At 45.3% G+C, this 13,814-nt stretch overlaps 1 protein-coding gene across 1 annotated transcript in view; it reads left to right on the top strand.

Annotated features, from left to right (window-relative positions):
- The first annotated feature begins 8,607 nt into the window (after positions 1-8,607).
- Positions 8,608-13,814, top strand: part of tmem91 (transmembrane protein 91) — a 31,066-nt gene continuing 25,859 nt past the window's right edge. Inside the window, exon 1 of the mRNA XM_065000617.1 lies at positions 8,608-10,341. Within this exon, the coding sequence (XP_064856689.1) occupies positions 9,883-10,341 (459 nt within the window). The 5' untranslated portion in view covers positions 8,608-9,882. The remainder of the gene's footprint in view (positions 10,342-13,814) is intronic.

A 13,814-nucleotide genomic window follows, 5' to 3' on the forward strand; every position in this document is an offset into this window, starting at 1 on the left:
AACACTACATAAAGAGAGACACACAACACTACATAGAGAGAGACAACTACATAAAGAGAGACACCACAACACTACATAAAGAGAGACACCACAACACTACATAAAGAGAGACACCACAACACTACATAAAGAGAGACAACAACACTACAAAGAGAGAGACACCACAACACTACATAAAGAGAGACACCACAACACTACATAAAGAGAGACACCACAACACTACATAAAGAGAGACACCACAACACTACTACATAAAGAGACCACACAACACTACATAGAGAGAGACCACAACACTACATAAAGAGAGACACCACAACACTACATAAAGAGAGACAACACTAAAGAGAGAGACACCACAACACTACATAAAGAGAGACAACACTACATAAAGAGAGACAACACTACATAAAGAGAGACACCACAACACTACATAAAGAGAGACACCACAACACTACATAAAGAGAGACACCACAACACTACATAAAGAGAGACCACAACACTACATAGAGAGAGACAACACAACACTACATAAAGAGAGACACCACAACACTACATAAAGAGAGACAACACTACATAAAGAGAGACACCACTACACTACATAAAGAGAGACACCACAACACTACATAGAGAGAGACACCACAACACTACATAAAGAGAGACACCACAACACTACATAAAGAGAGACACCACAACACTACATAAAGAGAGACAACACAACACTACATAAAGAGAGACACCACAACACTACATAAAGAGAGACACCACAACACTACATAAAGAGAGACCACAACACTACATAAAGAGAGACACCACAACACTACATAAAGAGAGACCACAACACTACATAAAGAGAGACACCACAACACTACATAAAGAGAGACACCACAACACTACATAAAGAGAGAGACCACCCAACACTACATAAAGAGAGACACCACAACACTACATAAAGAGAGACACCACAACACTACATAAAGAGAGACACCACTACATAAAGAGAGACACCACAACACTACATAAAGAGAGACAACACTACATAAAGAGAGACACCACAACACTACATAAAGAGAGACAACACTACATAAAGAGAGACAACACTACATAAAGAGAGACACCACAACACTACATAAAGAGAGACACCACAACACTACATAAAGAGAGACACCACAACACTACATAAAGAGAGACCACAACACTACATAGAGAGAGACAACACAACACTACATAAAGAGAGACACCACAACACTACATAAAGAGAGACCACAACACTACATAAAGAGAGACAACACTACATAAAGAGAGACACCACTACACTACATAAAGAGAGACACCACAACACTACATAGACACCAGAGACACCACAACACTACATAAAGAGAGACACCACAACACTACATAAAGAGAGACACCACAACACTACATAAAGAGAGACAACACAACACTACATAAAGAGAGACACCACAACACTACATAAAGAGAGACACCACAACACTACATAAAGAGAGACACCACAACACTACATAAAGAGAGACCACAACACTACATAAAGAGAGACACCACAACACTACATAAAGAGAGACCACAACACTACATAAAGAGAGACACCACAACACTACATAAAGAGAGACACCACAACACTACATAAAGAGAGAGACCACCCAACACTACATAAAGAGAGACACCACAACACTACATAAAGAGAGACCACAACACTACATAGAGAGAGACCACAACACTACATAAAGAGAGACACCACAACACTACATAAAGAGAGACAACACTACATAGAGAGAGACCACAACACTACATAAAGAGAGACACTACAACACTACATAAAGAGAGACCACACAACACTACATAAAGAGAGACAACACAACACTACATAAAGAGAGACACCACAACACTACATAAAGAGAGACAACACAACACTACATAAAGAGAGACACTACAACACTACATAAAGAGAGACACCACAACACTACATAAAGAGAGACACCACAACACTACATAAAGAGAGACAACACAACACTACATAAAGAGAGACACCACAACACTACATAAAGAGAGACAACACACCACTACATAAAGAGAGACACTACAACACTACATAAAGAGAGACAACACTACATAAAGAGAGACACTACAACACTACATAAAGAGAGACAACACTACATAAAGAGAGACCTAAGACAACAACACAGCATGGTAGCAACACATGACAACACAGCATGGTAGCAACACATGACAACACAGCACGGCAGCAACACAGCATGGTAGCAACACAGCATGGTAGCAACACAACATGACAACACAGCATGGCAGCAACACATGACAACACAGCATGGTAGCAACACATGACAACACAGCATGGTAGCAATACATGACAACACAGCATGGTAGCAACACATGACAACACAGCATGGTAGCAACACATGACAACACAGCATGGTAGCAACACATAACAACACAGCATGGCAGCAACACATGACAACACAGCATGGTAGCAACACATGACAACACAGCATGGTAGCAACACATGACAACACAGCATGGTAGCAACACAGCATGGTAGCAACACAGCATGGCAGCAACACATGACAACACAGCATGGCAGCAACACATGACAACACAGCATGGCAGCAACACATGACAACACAGCATGGTAGCAACACATAACAACACAGCATGGCAACAACACATGACAACACAGCATGGTAGCAACACATAACAACACAGCATGGCAACAACACATGACAACACAGCATGGCAGCAACACATGACAACACAGCATGGTAGCAACACATAACAACACAGCATGGCAACAACACATGACAACACAGCATGGTAGCAACACATAACAACACAGCATGGCAGCAACACATGACAACACAGCATGGTAGCAACACATAACAACACAGCATGGCAGCAACACATGACAACACGATACAAACATTATTGGGCAACAACACAAAGAGCAAGAAGGTAGAAACAATACAGTTACCAGTCAAACGTATATACAAAAAAAGTATACTTCCTTGTTATTACCTGGTAATTCCTGTATATAGCCATGTTATTACCTGGTACTTCCTGTATATAGCCATGTTATTACCTGGTACTTCCTGTATATAGCCATGTTATTACCTGGTACTTCCTGTATAAAGCCATGTTATTACCTGGTACTTCCTGTATATAGCCATGTTATTACCTGGTACTCCCTGTATATAACCATGTTATTACCTGGTACTGCCTGTATATAGCCATGTTATTACCTGGTACTCGCTGTATATAGCCATGTTATTACCTGGTACTCCTTGTATATAGCCATGTTATTATCTGGTACTTCCTGTATACAGCCATGTTATTACCTGGTACTTCCTGTATATAGCCATGTTATTACCTGGTACTTCCTGTATATAGTCATGTTATTACCTGGTACTTCCTGTATATAGCCATGTTATTACCTGGTACTTGCTGTATATAGCCATGTTATTACCTGGTACTTCCTGTATATAACCATGTTATTGTTCCTCGTTGTGGATTTATTCCTTGTGTTATTTTTCTATTATTTCTCTATTCTCTTTCTCTCTCACACACTCCACTGTTAGTCTACACCTGTGGTTTCTCTCTAGGGCCCGTAAGTAAACCATTCACTGTTAGTCTACACCTGTGGTTTCTCTCTAGGGCCCGTAAGTAAACCATTCACTGTTAGTCTACACCTGTGGTTTCTCTCTAGGGCCCGTAAGTAAACCATTCACTGTTAGTCTACACCTGTGGTTTCTCTCTAGGGCCCGTAAGTAAACCATTCACTGTTAGTCTACACCTGTGGTTTCTCTCTAGGGCCCGTAAGTAAACCATTCACTGTTAGTCTACACCTGTGGTTCTCTCTAGGGCCCGTAAGTAAACCATTCACTGTTAGTCTACACCTGTGGTTTCTCTCTAGGGCCCGTAAGTAAACCATTCACTGTTAGTCTACACCTGTGGTTTCTCTCTAGGGCCCGTAAGTAAACCATTCACTGTTAGTCTACACCTGTGGTTTCTCTCTAGGGCCCGTAAGTAAACCATTCACTATTAGTCTACACCTGTGGTTTCTCTCTAGGGCCCGTAAGTAAACCATTCACTGTTAGTCTACACCTGTGGTTTCTCTCTAGGGCCCGTAAGTAAACCATTCACTGTTAGTCTACACCTGTGGTTTCTCTCTAGGGCCCGTAAGTAAACCATTCACTGTTAGTCTACACCTGTGGTTTACCAAGCATGTGACAAATACAATTTGATTTGATTTAGAGGGAGGTGACATCTCCAGCCGTGCTCCTGCCACACCTCCCTAAAAGGGAACACGCCCGGGGTAAACATGAGGCTGCCCTCAAACAGCACACTATTCCCTACGTAGGGCACTTGCCCTGAGGGAGTGTAATACATAGGGAATAGGGTGCCATTTGGGACCTAATCCCATTGTTCTCTGTCTGTCAGCCCGGCCTGGCTGTGAAACTCTGAGGTGCGCGTGTGTGTGTGTGTGTGTGTGTGTGTGTGTGTGTGTGTGTGTGTGTGTGTGTGTGTGTGTGTGTGTGTGTGTGTGTGTGTGTGTGTGTGTGTGTGTGTGTGTGTGTGTGTGTGTGTGTGTGTGTGTGTGTGTGTGTGTGTGTGTGTGTGTGTGTGTGTGTGTGCGTGTGTGTGTGTGACAGGCAAAGCGGCTGACTGCGTGTCCTGGCGTTGTGATGATGAGACAGCAGATTCCTGAGAGCCTCACACACACACACACACACACACACACACACACACACACACACACACACACACACACATTATTATTATTCACCTAAACCATGTCACCAGGGTCCAGAGTTATTCCCCTAAACCATGTCACCAGGGCCCAGAGTTATTCCCCTGAACCATGTCACTAGGACCAAGAGTTATTCCCCTGAACCATGTCACTAGGACCAAGAGTTATTCCCCTGAACCATGTCACTAGGACCAAGAGTTATTCCCCTAAACCATGTCACTAGGGCCCAGAGTTATTCCCCTAAACCATGTCACTAGGCCCCAGAGTTATTCCCCTAAACCATGTCACTAGGGTCCAGAGTTATTCCCCTAAACAATGTCACCAGGGCCCAGAGTTATTCCCCTAAACCATGTCACCAGGGCCCAGAGTTATTCCCCTAAACCATGTCACCAGGGCCCAGAGTTATTCCCCTAAACCATGTCACCAGGGCCCAGAGTTATTCCCCTAAACCATGTCACTAGGGCCCAGAGTTATTCCCCTAAACCATGTCACTAGGACCAAGAGTTATTCCCCTAAACAATGTCACCAGGGCCCAGAGTTATTCCCCTAAACCATGTCACCAGGGCCCAGAGTTCTGGCAGACCTGATGTGTGTCTGTGAAGTAATTCAGCAGCTTGAGATACTGAGTACTGTAGTTTGGGTCTGTCCTTCCTGCTGTACCCCCTCTTCTCCCCAATTGGTAGTTACAGTCTTGTCCCATCGCTGCAACTCCCCTACGGACTCGGGAGAGGCGAAGGTCGAGAGCCATGTGTCCTCCGAAACACGACCATGCCAAGCCGCACTGCTTCTTGACACACTGCCCGCTTAACCCGGAAACCAGCCGCACCAATGTGTCGGTGAAGCACCGTCAAGCTGGAGACCAAAATCAGCTTGCGGGCTTCAAAACGAGTCGCTAGAGCGCGATAGGACAAGGAAATCCCAGCCAGCCAAACCCTCCTTTAACCCAGACGACCCTGGGACAATTGTGTTCCGCCTCATGGGTCTCCCAGTTCACGGCCAGCTCTGACACAATCCGGGATCGAACCCAGGTCTGAAGTGCCACAACTAGCACTAGCGATACAGTACCTTAGACCACTGCGTCACTCGGGAGGACTGTCCTGCTGGATCCCTGAGGGCTATTTGGAGTGGCTCTTGGGGGTGCTGATCTTCCGGGCGCAGATAGCTGTCGGTTGGAGTGGCTCTTGGGGGTGCTGATTTACATTTACATTTACATTTAAGTCATTTAGCAGACGCTCTTATCCAGAGCGACTTACAAATTGGTGCTTTCACCTTATGACATCCAGTGGAACAGCCACTTTACAATAGAGCATCTAGGTCTTTTAAGGGGGGTGAGAAGGATTACTTTATCCTATCCTAGGTATTCCTTAAAGAGGTGGGGTTTCAGGTGTCTCCGGAAGGTGGTGATTGACTCCGCTGTCCTGGCGTCGTGAGGGAGTTTGTTCCACCATTGGGGGGCCAGAGCAGCGAACAGTTTTGACTGGGCTGAGCGGGAACTGTACTTCCTCAGTGGTAGGGAGGCGAGCAGGCCAGAGGTGGATGAACGCAGTGCCCTTGTTTGGGTGTAGGGCCTGATCAGAGCCTGGAGGTACTGAGGTGCCGTTCCCCTCACAGCTGATCTTCCGGGCGCAGATAGCTGTCGGTTCCATTACTCGGCGGCTGCTGTTGTTACCTTTTCACTAACCTAACGTAGTTACGAGGTCAAAATAAAACACTTGAGCCGTGTCTCCAGGAAACTGAAAAAAAATTAGGTTGAAAATACTGTATCCTTGTAAACCGTAAACATCTGTTCTTTATCACTGACAGCAGCTGGCCACCTAGCATCATGGCATCTCTCTGACTCACCTCCCCCCTCCCCCCCAAAATAGACTGTGACACTGTTAGACACTAGGGTACGAGCCTGTTTGGCACCACCGTACCATTCACTCAGAATATATTACACTACGACTCCCAGAGAGACGTAACGCAGTGTGCAGAGATGAAGTGTTGACAACCTGAGGAGGCTAAAAAATGTTCTAAATGTCTGGCCTTGTTCCCTCTTTGGCAGAGCTGCACCTCGTCGACAGACTACCCACCAAAACCACCGGCTGGCTGACCGACCGATCGACTCCTCCCCTCCGGTGGCTTTATTGAATGGGACCCTGGGCACAGCGGAGCTGGAGAATTTAAAATACGAGACCCCTCAGGAGTACTCCTGTCCTACACGCGTAGCTGTGCCCCGAGCAGCGAGCTGCGAAACACACAGCCAATAAATCAATAGCAGGGACCTCAGATTCCTCCATTACCACCCCCCGGCTGGCCTGGCGGAGGACAGCAGCAGAGCTACAGATGAGAACCTGCTGACCAGGGCCTAACCACCACAGCCCCTGGAGGACAGCCCTTGGGGGACAGCCCTGGAGGACAGCCCTGGGGGACAGCCGTGGAGGACAGCCCTGGAGGGCAGCCGTGGAGGACAGCCGTGGAGGACAGCCCTGTAGGACAGCCCTGGGGGACAGCCGTGGAGGACAGCCCTGATACTGGACCCTCTCTAACCATCAACACAAGACAAGGGTGTTCTGACTGCGGTGGTGAGGAGGCCTGGTTCTGGTCCCTCTCTAACCATCAACACAAGACAAGGGTGTTCTGACTGCGGTGGTGAGGAGGGCGGAGGCCTGGTTCTGGTCCCTCTCTAACCATCAACACAAGACAAGGGTGTCCTGACTGCGGTGGTGAGGAGGGCGGAGGCCTGGTTCTGGTCCCTCTCTAACCATCAACACAAGACAAGGGTGTCCTGACTGCGGTGGTGAGGAGGGCGGAGGCCGGGTTCTGGACCCTCTGGTTCCATTTGGAGCTACAATACACCCGAATGCAGCTAAACCCAGAGAAGCCCACAATGACATCTTGAAAATATTTTATAGTTATTTTCTCTCTCCTCTTATTTCTAGACCTTCAAGTCCTTGTGTTTTTATTCAAGCGGGTTTTTACACAGGGAGAAAATGACATGAGTATAAGCATTGTCTGTGATGCTGCTTTTTGAGGATTACGTCTTGATGTTTGACAGGGAAATTGAATTCAGGCTTTAAAAACCCTGTCCCAGTATTTTCCATGTCCTCTGTCGCCATAGTAATCAAGGTCGTCCACGTTCAGAGTGTTATTTGAGACTGAGCAACAATAGCATGTTCATGACCGTATACACACTCCATCTCATGTGAGAGGAGAGACAAGGGCCCCAGCCTTAATCCACCGGCCCCTGGAACAAATCATATCTGATGTGTGAAAAGAAAAAGAGACAACCCAACAGAACCCAACACAACAGAACCTAACAGAACAGAACCCAACACAACACAACAGAACAGAACCCAACAGAACACAACACAACAGAACCCAACAGAACAGAACACAACACAACAGAACCCAACAGAACCCAACAACAGAACCCAACAGAACACAACAGAACCCAACAGAACAGAACCCAACACAACACAACAGAACAGAACCCAACAGAACACAACACAACACAACAGAACCCAACAGAACAGAACCCAACACAACAGAACAGAACCCAACAGAACACAACACAACAGAACCCAACAGAACAGAACCCAACACAACACAACAGAACAGAACCCAACAGAACCCAACACAACACAACAGAACAGAACCCAACAGAACACAACACAACACAACCCAACAGAACAGAACCCAACACAACACAACAGAACCCAACACAACACAACAGAACCCAACAGAACCCAACAGAACACAACACAACAGAACCCAACACAACAGAACAGAACACAACACAACAGAACCCAACACAACAGAACACAACAGAACAGAACCCAACAGAACACAACACAACAGAACCCAACACAACAGAACAGAACCCAACACAACACAACATAACCCAACACAACAGAACCCAACACAACACAACAGAACAGAACCCAACACAACACAACAGAACCCAACAGAACACAACACAACAGAACCCAACACAACACAACACAACAGAACCCAACAGAACACAACACAACAGAACCCAACAGAACAGAACCCAACACAACAGAACAGAACCCAACACAACACAACACAACACAACATAACCCAACAGAACACAACACAACAGAACCCAACACAACAGAACACAACACAACACAACAGAACCCAACACAACAGAACAGAACAGAACCCAACACAACACAACAGAACCCAACACAACACAACAGAACCCAACACAACAGAACCCAACACAACACAACAGAACCCAACACAACACAACAGAACAGAACCCAACAGAACACAACAGAACCCAACACAACAGAACACAACAGAACACAACACAACAGAACAGAACCCAACAGAACACAACAGAACACAACACAACACAACAGAACCCAACACAACACAACAGAACAGAACCCAACACAACACAACATAACCCAACACAACAGAACCCAACACAACACAACAGAACAGAACCCAACACAACACAACAGAACAGAACCCAACAGAACACAACACAACAGAACCCAACACAACACAACAGAACCCAACAGAACACAACACAACACAACAGAACCCAACAGAACAGAACCCAACACAACACAACAGAACCCAACAGAACAGAACCCAACACAACACAACAGAACAGAACCCAACAGAACACAACACAACACAACAGAACCCAACACAACAGAACACAACACAACACAACAGAACCCAACACAACAGAACAGAACCCAACACAACAGAACCCAACACAACACAACAGAAACCAACACAACACAACACAACAGAACCCAACACAGAGAAGAGGTCTGGGGACCGACTAAGGATGCCATGGTGATTTGTGCTTCTCTCTATCGGTTTGAGAACAAGGTCTGTAATAAGAGAACCATTGAAACTAATTGGATTGAACATGGATTACCAGTGTGCTCCTAAAGCCAGCGAGGCAGCGGCACTTTTCTCTTAAATCCAAAAGAACACTTTTCAGGGACGCTTTCTCTTTTTATCTGCAAGATCGATTTCCAGACCATTGATTGGTTGATGTGGTGGCTTCCCTCCCGGCCAGGCCATCGGCTGCGTTAGCTATCTACCTATCACAGACCAGAGAGAGAGAAAGAGGGATGGAGAGTCTGGATGAACTAGAGCACCCTCTGCTAGGAAGGGAGAGCCCCAAGGCAGATCCCCGAGGCCTGGGTACTACCTGCACCACTAACCGCCTGTTCAACGGTGTCCTGATGAGGTGTGAGGAGGATAAGACACTGCCCCCACTGGGCTGGAGGGTTTACTGCGGGGGGGCAGGAGAACCAGGACCAGGGGAGCTCGGGTACCAGCAGGCCCAGCAACAGCTGTTAGATCCTTGCTCCCTCCCCTGCACTCTGGAGACCCTGTACCCACCGGCTCCTCTCTGGGGCCACCCTGATGCCATGGGTCTGGGGAACAAGGACTATTTGGAGACCACGTTTGTGGACATCTACCCCGAGTCACCGCTGGAGAGGAAACTGTTTGCCGAGAGCGAACAGGACATTCACTCTGTCTTCTACAGCCTAGAGGACGAAGACGATCTGCTGCCCGACTACGAGGTGAGAAAGGATCCCATTGTAGCACGGTCAGTAGGGCATGGTGCTTGCAATGCTAAGGGTCGTGGGTTCGATTTCTGCTGGGGCCCCCCCATATATAACCTATGCATGAAAGTACCTTTGGATAAAGTACATCTTCTAAATGCCATATCCTATATTACTCTACAGAAATATAACACAACATGTTGGTTTCATGAGCAGTAATAAAAGATAGCAGAAATGTGGTTTCTCTAAAATATTGTGAACAAATTTGTTTACATCCCTGTTAGTGAGCATTTCTCCTTTGCCAAGATAATCCATCCAACTAACTGGTCAGATTTGCCAAATGGAGGGCGAGGGAGAGCTTTGTACGTGTCTCTGTGTGTGGAGTAAAGGTGGTCCAGAGTTTTTTTCCCTCTGGTTGCACATTTAACATGCTGGTAGAAATGAGGTAGAACTGATTTAAGTTTCCCTGCATTAAAGTCCCCGGCCACTAGGAGCGCCGCCTCTGGCTGAGCGGTTTCCTCTCTTGGCAAATAGTGTGATCTGGAGCTCATCATAACATACTACTTCAGGCGAGCAAAACTCGAGAGACTTCCTTAGATTTCGTGCACCAGCTGTTGTTTACAAATATGCACTCGTATTACCGGAGTTGAAGCTGTTCTATCCTGCCGGTGCAGTGTATATCCCGCTAGCTGAATATCCATGTCATCATTCAGCCACGATTCCGTGAAACATAACATGTTACAGTTTTTGATGTCCCATTGGTAGGATATTCGTGATTGTACCTCGTCTAGTTTATTGTCCAATGATTGCACGTTGGCGAGTAATATCGGTGGCAGAAACATTATGTACAACTTAAGTTACAAATCACGTGAAAAAACACATCATTACCACAATTGAGAACAGAGTGCCCCATGGTGGCAGTGGGGTTATGTATGGGCAGACATAAGCAATGGACAACCAACACAATTGTATTCTATCGATGGCAATTTGAATGCACAGAGATACTGTGACGAGATCCTGAGGCCCATTGTCGTGCCATTCATCCGCCACCATCACCTCATGTTTCAGCATGATAATGCACGGCCCCATGTTGCAAGTACACAATTCCTGGAAGCTGAAAATGTCACAGTTCCCGCCAATATCCAGCAACTTCACACAGCCATTTAAGAGGAGTGGGGACAACATTCCACAGGCCATAATCAACAGCCTGATCAACTCTATGTGAAGGAGATGTGATGCTCTGCATGAGGCAAATGGTGGTCACACCAGATACTGACTGGTTATCTGATCCACACCACATACTGACTGGTTATCTGATCCACACCAGATACTGACTGGTTATCTGATCCACTCTTATTACTTTTTGTTTAAGGTATCTGTGACCAACAGATACAGTGCCTTGCGAAAGTATTCGGCCCCCTTGAACTTTGTGACCTTTTGCCACATTTCAGGCTTCAAACATAAAGATATAAAACTGTATTTTTTTGTGAAGAATCAACAACAAGTGGGACACAATCATGAAGTGGAACGACATTTATTGGATATTTCAAACTTTTTTAACAAATCAAAAACTGAAAAATTGGGCGTGCAAAATTATTCAGCCCCCTTAAGTTAATACTTTGTAGCGCCACCTTTTGCTGCAATTACAGCTGTAAGTCTCTTGGGGTATGTCTCTATCAGTTTTGCACATCGAGAGACTGAACATTTTTCCCATTCCTCCTTGCAAAACAACTCGAGCTCAGTGAGGTTGGATGGAGAGCATTTGTGAACAGCAGTTTTCAGTTCTTTCCACAGATTCTCGATTGGATTCAGGTCTGGACTTTGACTTGGCCATTCTAACACCTGGATATGTTTATTTTTGAACCATTCCATTGTAGATTTTGCTTTATGTTTTGGATCATTGTCTTGTTGGAAGACAAATCTCCGTCCCAGTCTCAAGTCTTTTGCAGACTCCATCAGGTTTTCTTCCAGAATGGTCCTGTATTTGGCTCCATCCATCTTCCCATCAATTTTAACCATCTTCCCTGTCCCTGCTGAAGAAAAGCAGGCCCAAACCATGATGCTGCCACCACCATGTTTGACAGTGGGGATGGTGTGTTCAGGGTGATGAGCTGTGTTGCTTTTACGCCAAACATAACGTTTTGCATTGTTGCCAAAAAGTTCAATTTTGGTTTCATCTGACCAGAGCACCTTCTTCCACATGTTTGGTGTGTCTCCCAGGTGGCTTGTGGCAAACTTTAAACGACACATTTTATGGATATCTTTAAGAAATGGCTTTCTTCTTGCCACTCTTCCATAAAGGCCAGATTTGTGTAATATACGACTGATTGTTGTCCTATGGACAGAGTGTCCCACCTCAGCTGTAGATCTCTGCAGATAATCCAGAGTGATCATGGGCCTCTTGGCTGCATCTCTGATCAGTCTTCTCCTTGTATGAGCTGAAAGTTTAGAGGGACGGCCAGGTCTTGGTAGATTTGCAGTGGACTGATACTCCTTCCATTTCAATATTATCGCTTGCACAGTGCTCCTTGGGATGTTTAAAGCTTGGGAAATCTTTCTGTATCCAAATCCGGCTTTAAACTTCTTCACAACAGTATCTCGGACCTGCCTGGTGTGTTCCTTGTTCTTCATGATGCTCTCTGCGCTTTTAACGGACCTCCTCACAGTGCAGGTGCATTTATACGGAGACTTGATTACACACAGGTGGATTGTATTTATCATCATTAGTCATTTAGGTCAACATTGGATCATTCAGAGATCCTCACTGAACTTCTGGAGAGAGTTTGCTGCACTGAAAGTAAAGGGGCTGAATAATTTTGCACGCCCAATTTTTCAGTTTTTGATTTGTTAAAAAAGTTTGAAATATCCAATAAATGTCGTTCCACTTCATGATTGTGTCCCACTTGTTGTTGATTCTTCACAAAAAAAATACAGTTTTATATCTTTATGTTTGAAGCCTGAAATGTGGCAAAAGGTCGCAAAGTTCAAGGGGGCCGAATACTTTCGCAAGGCACTGTACATATCTGTATTCCCAGTCATATGAAATCCATAGATTAGGCCATCATTTATTTATTTCAATTGAACTGTAACTCAGTAAAATCTTTAAAATTGTTGCATGTTGCGTTTATATTTTATTGTTCAGTATATATTATAAGTACAGTCTCTCATTGCTGGGACATCCAGTTTGGATCGGTAAACGTTGCTGTACTGTGTTGTCTTACAGTACAGTAGACCGTACGGTACACACACAGAGTGGTGAGAATAGGTCGTTTTACATTAACAGAACAGAGCAAATCTCTTTGTTTAAACCAATGATTTATGTTTACACTAGATGACTGACAGAGAGGCTCTTTTATAGCTTCCAAAATATATATATGTTTTTTTTTACAAAAGGTGGGGGAGTGTCCAGACGGAGGCTTGGTGGCTTCAGAACAATGCATCTCTCCTGATGATGTAGTCTACTGTAACTGATGCATAACTAAATAGTTATA

This window comes from Oncorhynchus nerka, linkage group LG14, assembly GCF_034236695.1.
Source record: "Oncorhynchus nerka isolate Pitt River linkage group LG14, Oner_Uvic_2.0, whole genome shotgun sequence".
Lineage (NCBI taxonomy): Eukaryota > Metazoa > Chordata > Actinopteri > Salmoniformes > Salmonidae > Oncorhynchus > Oncorhynchus nerka.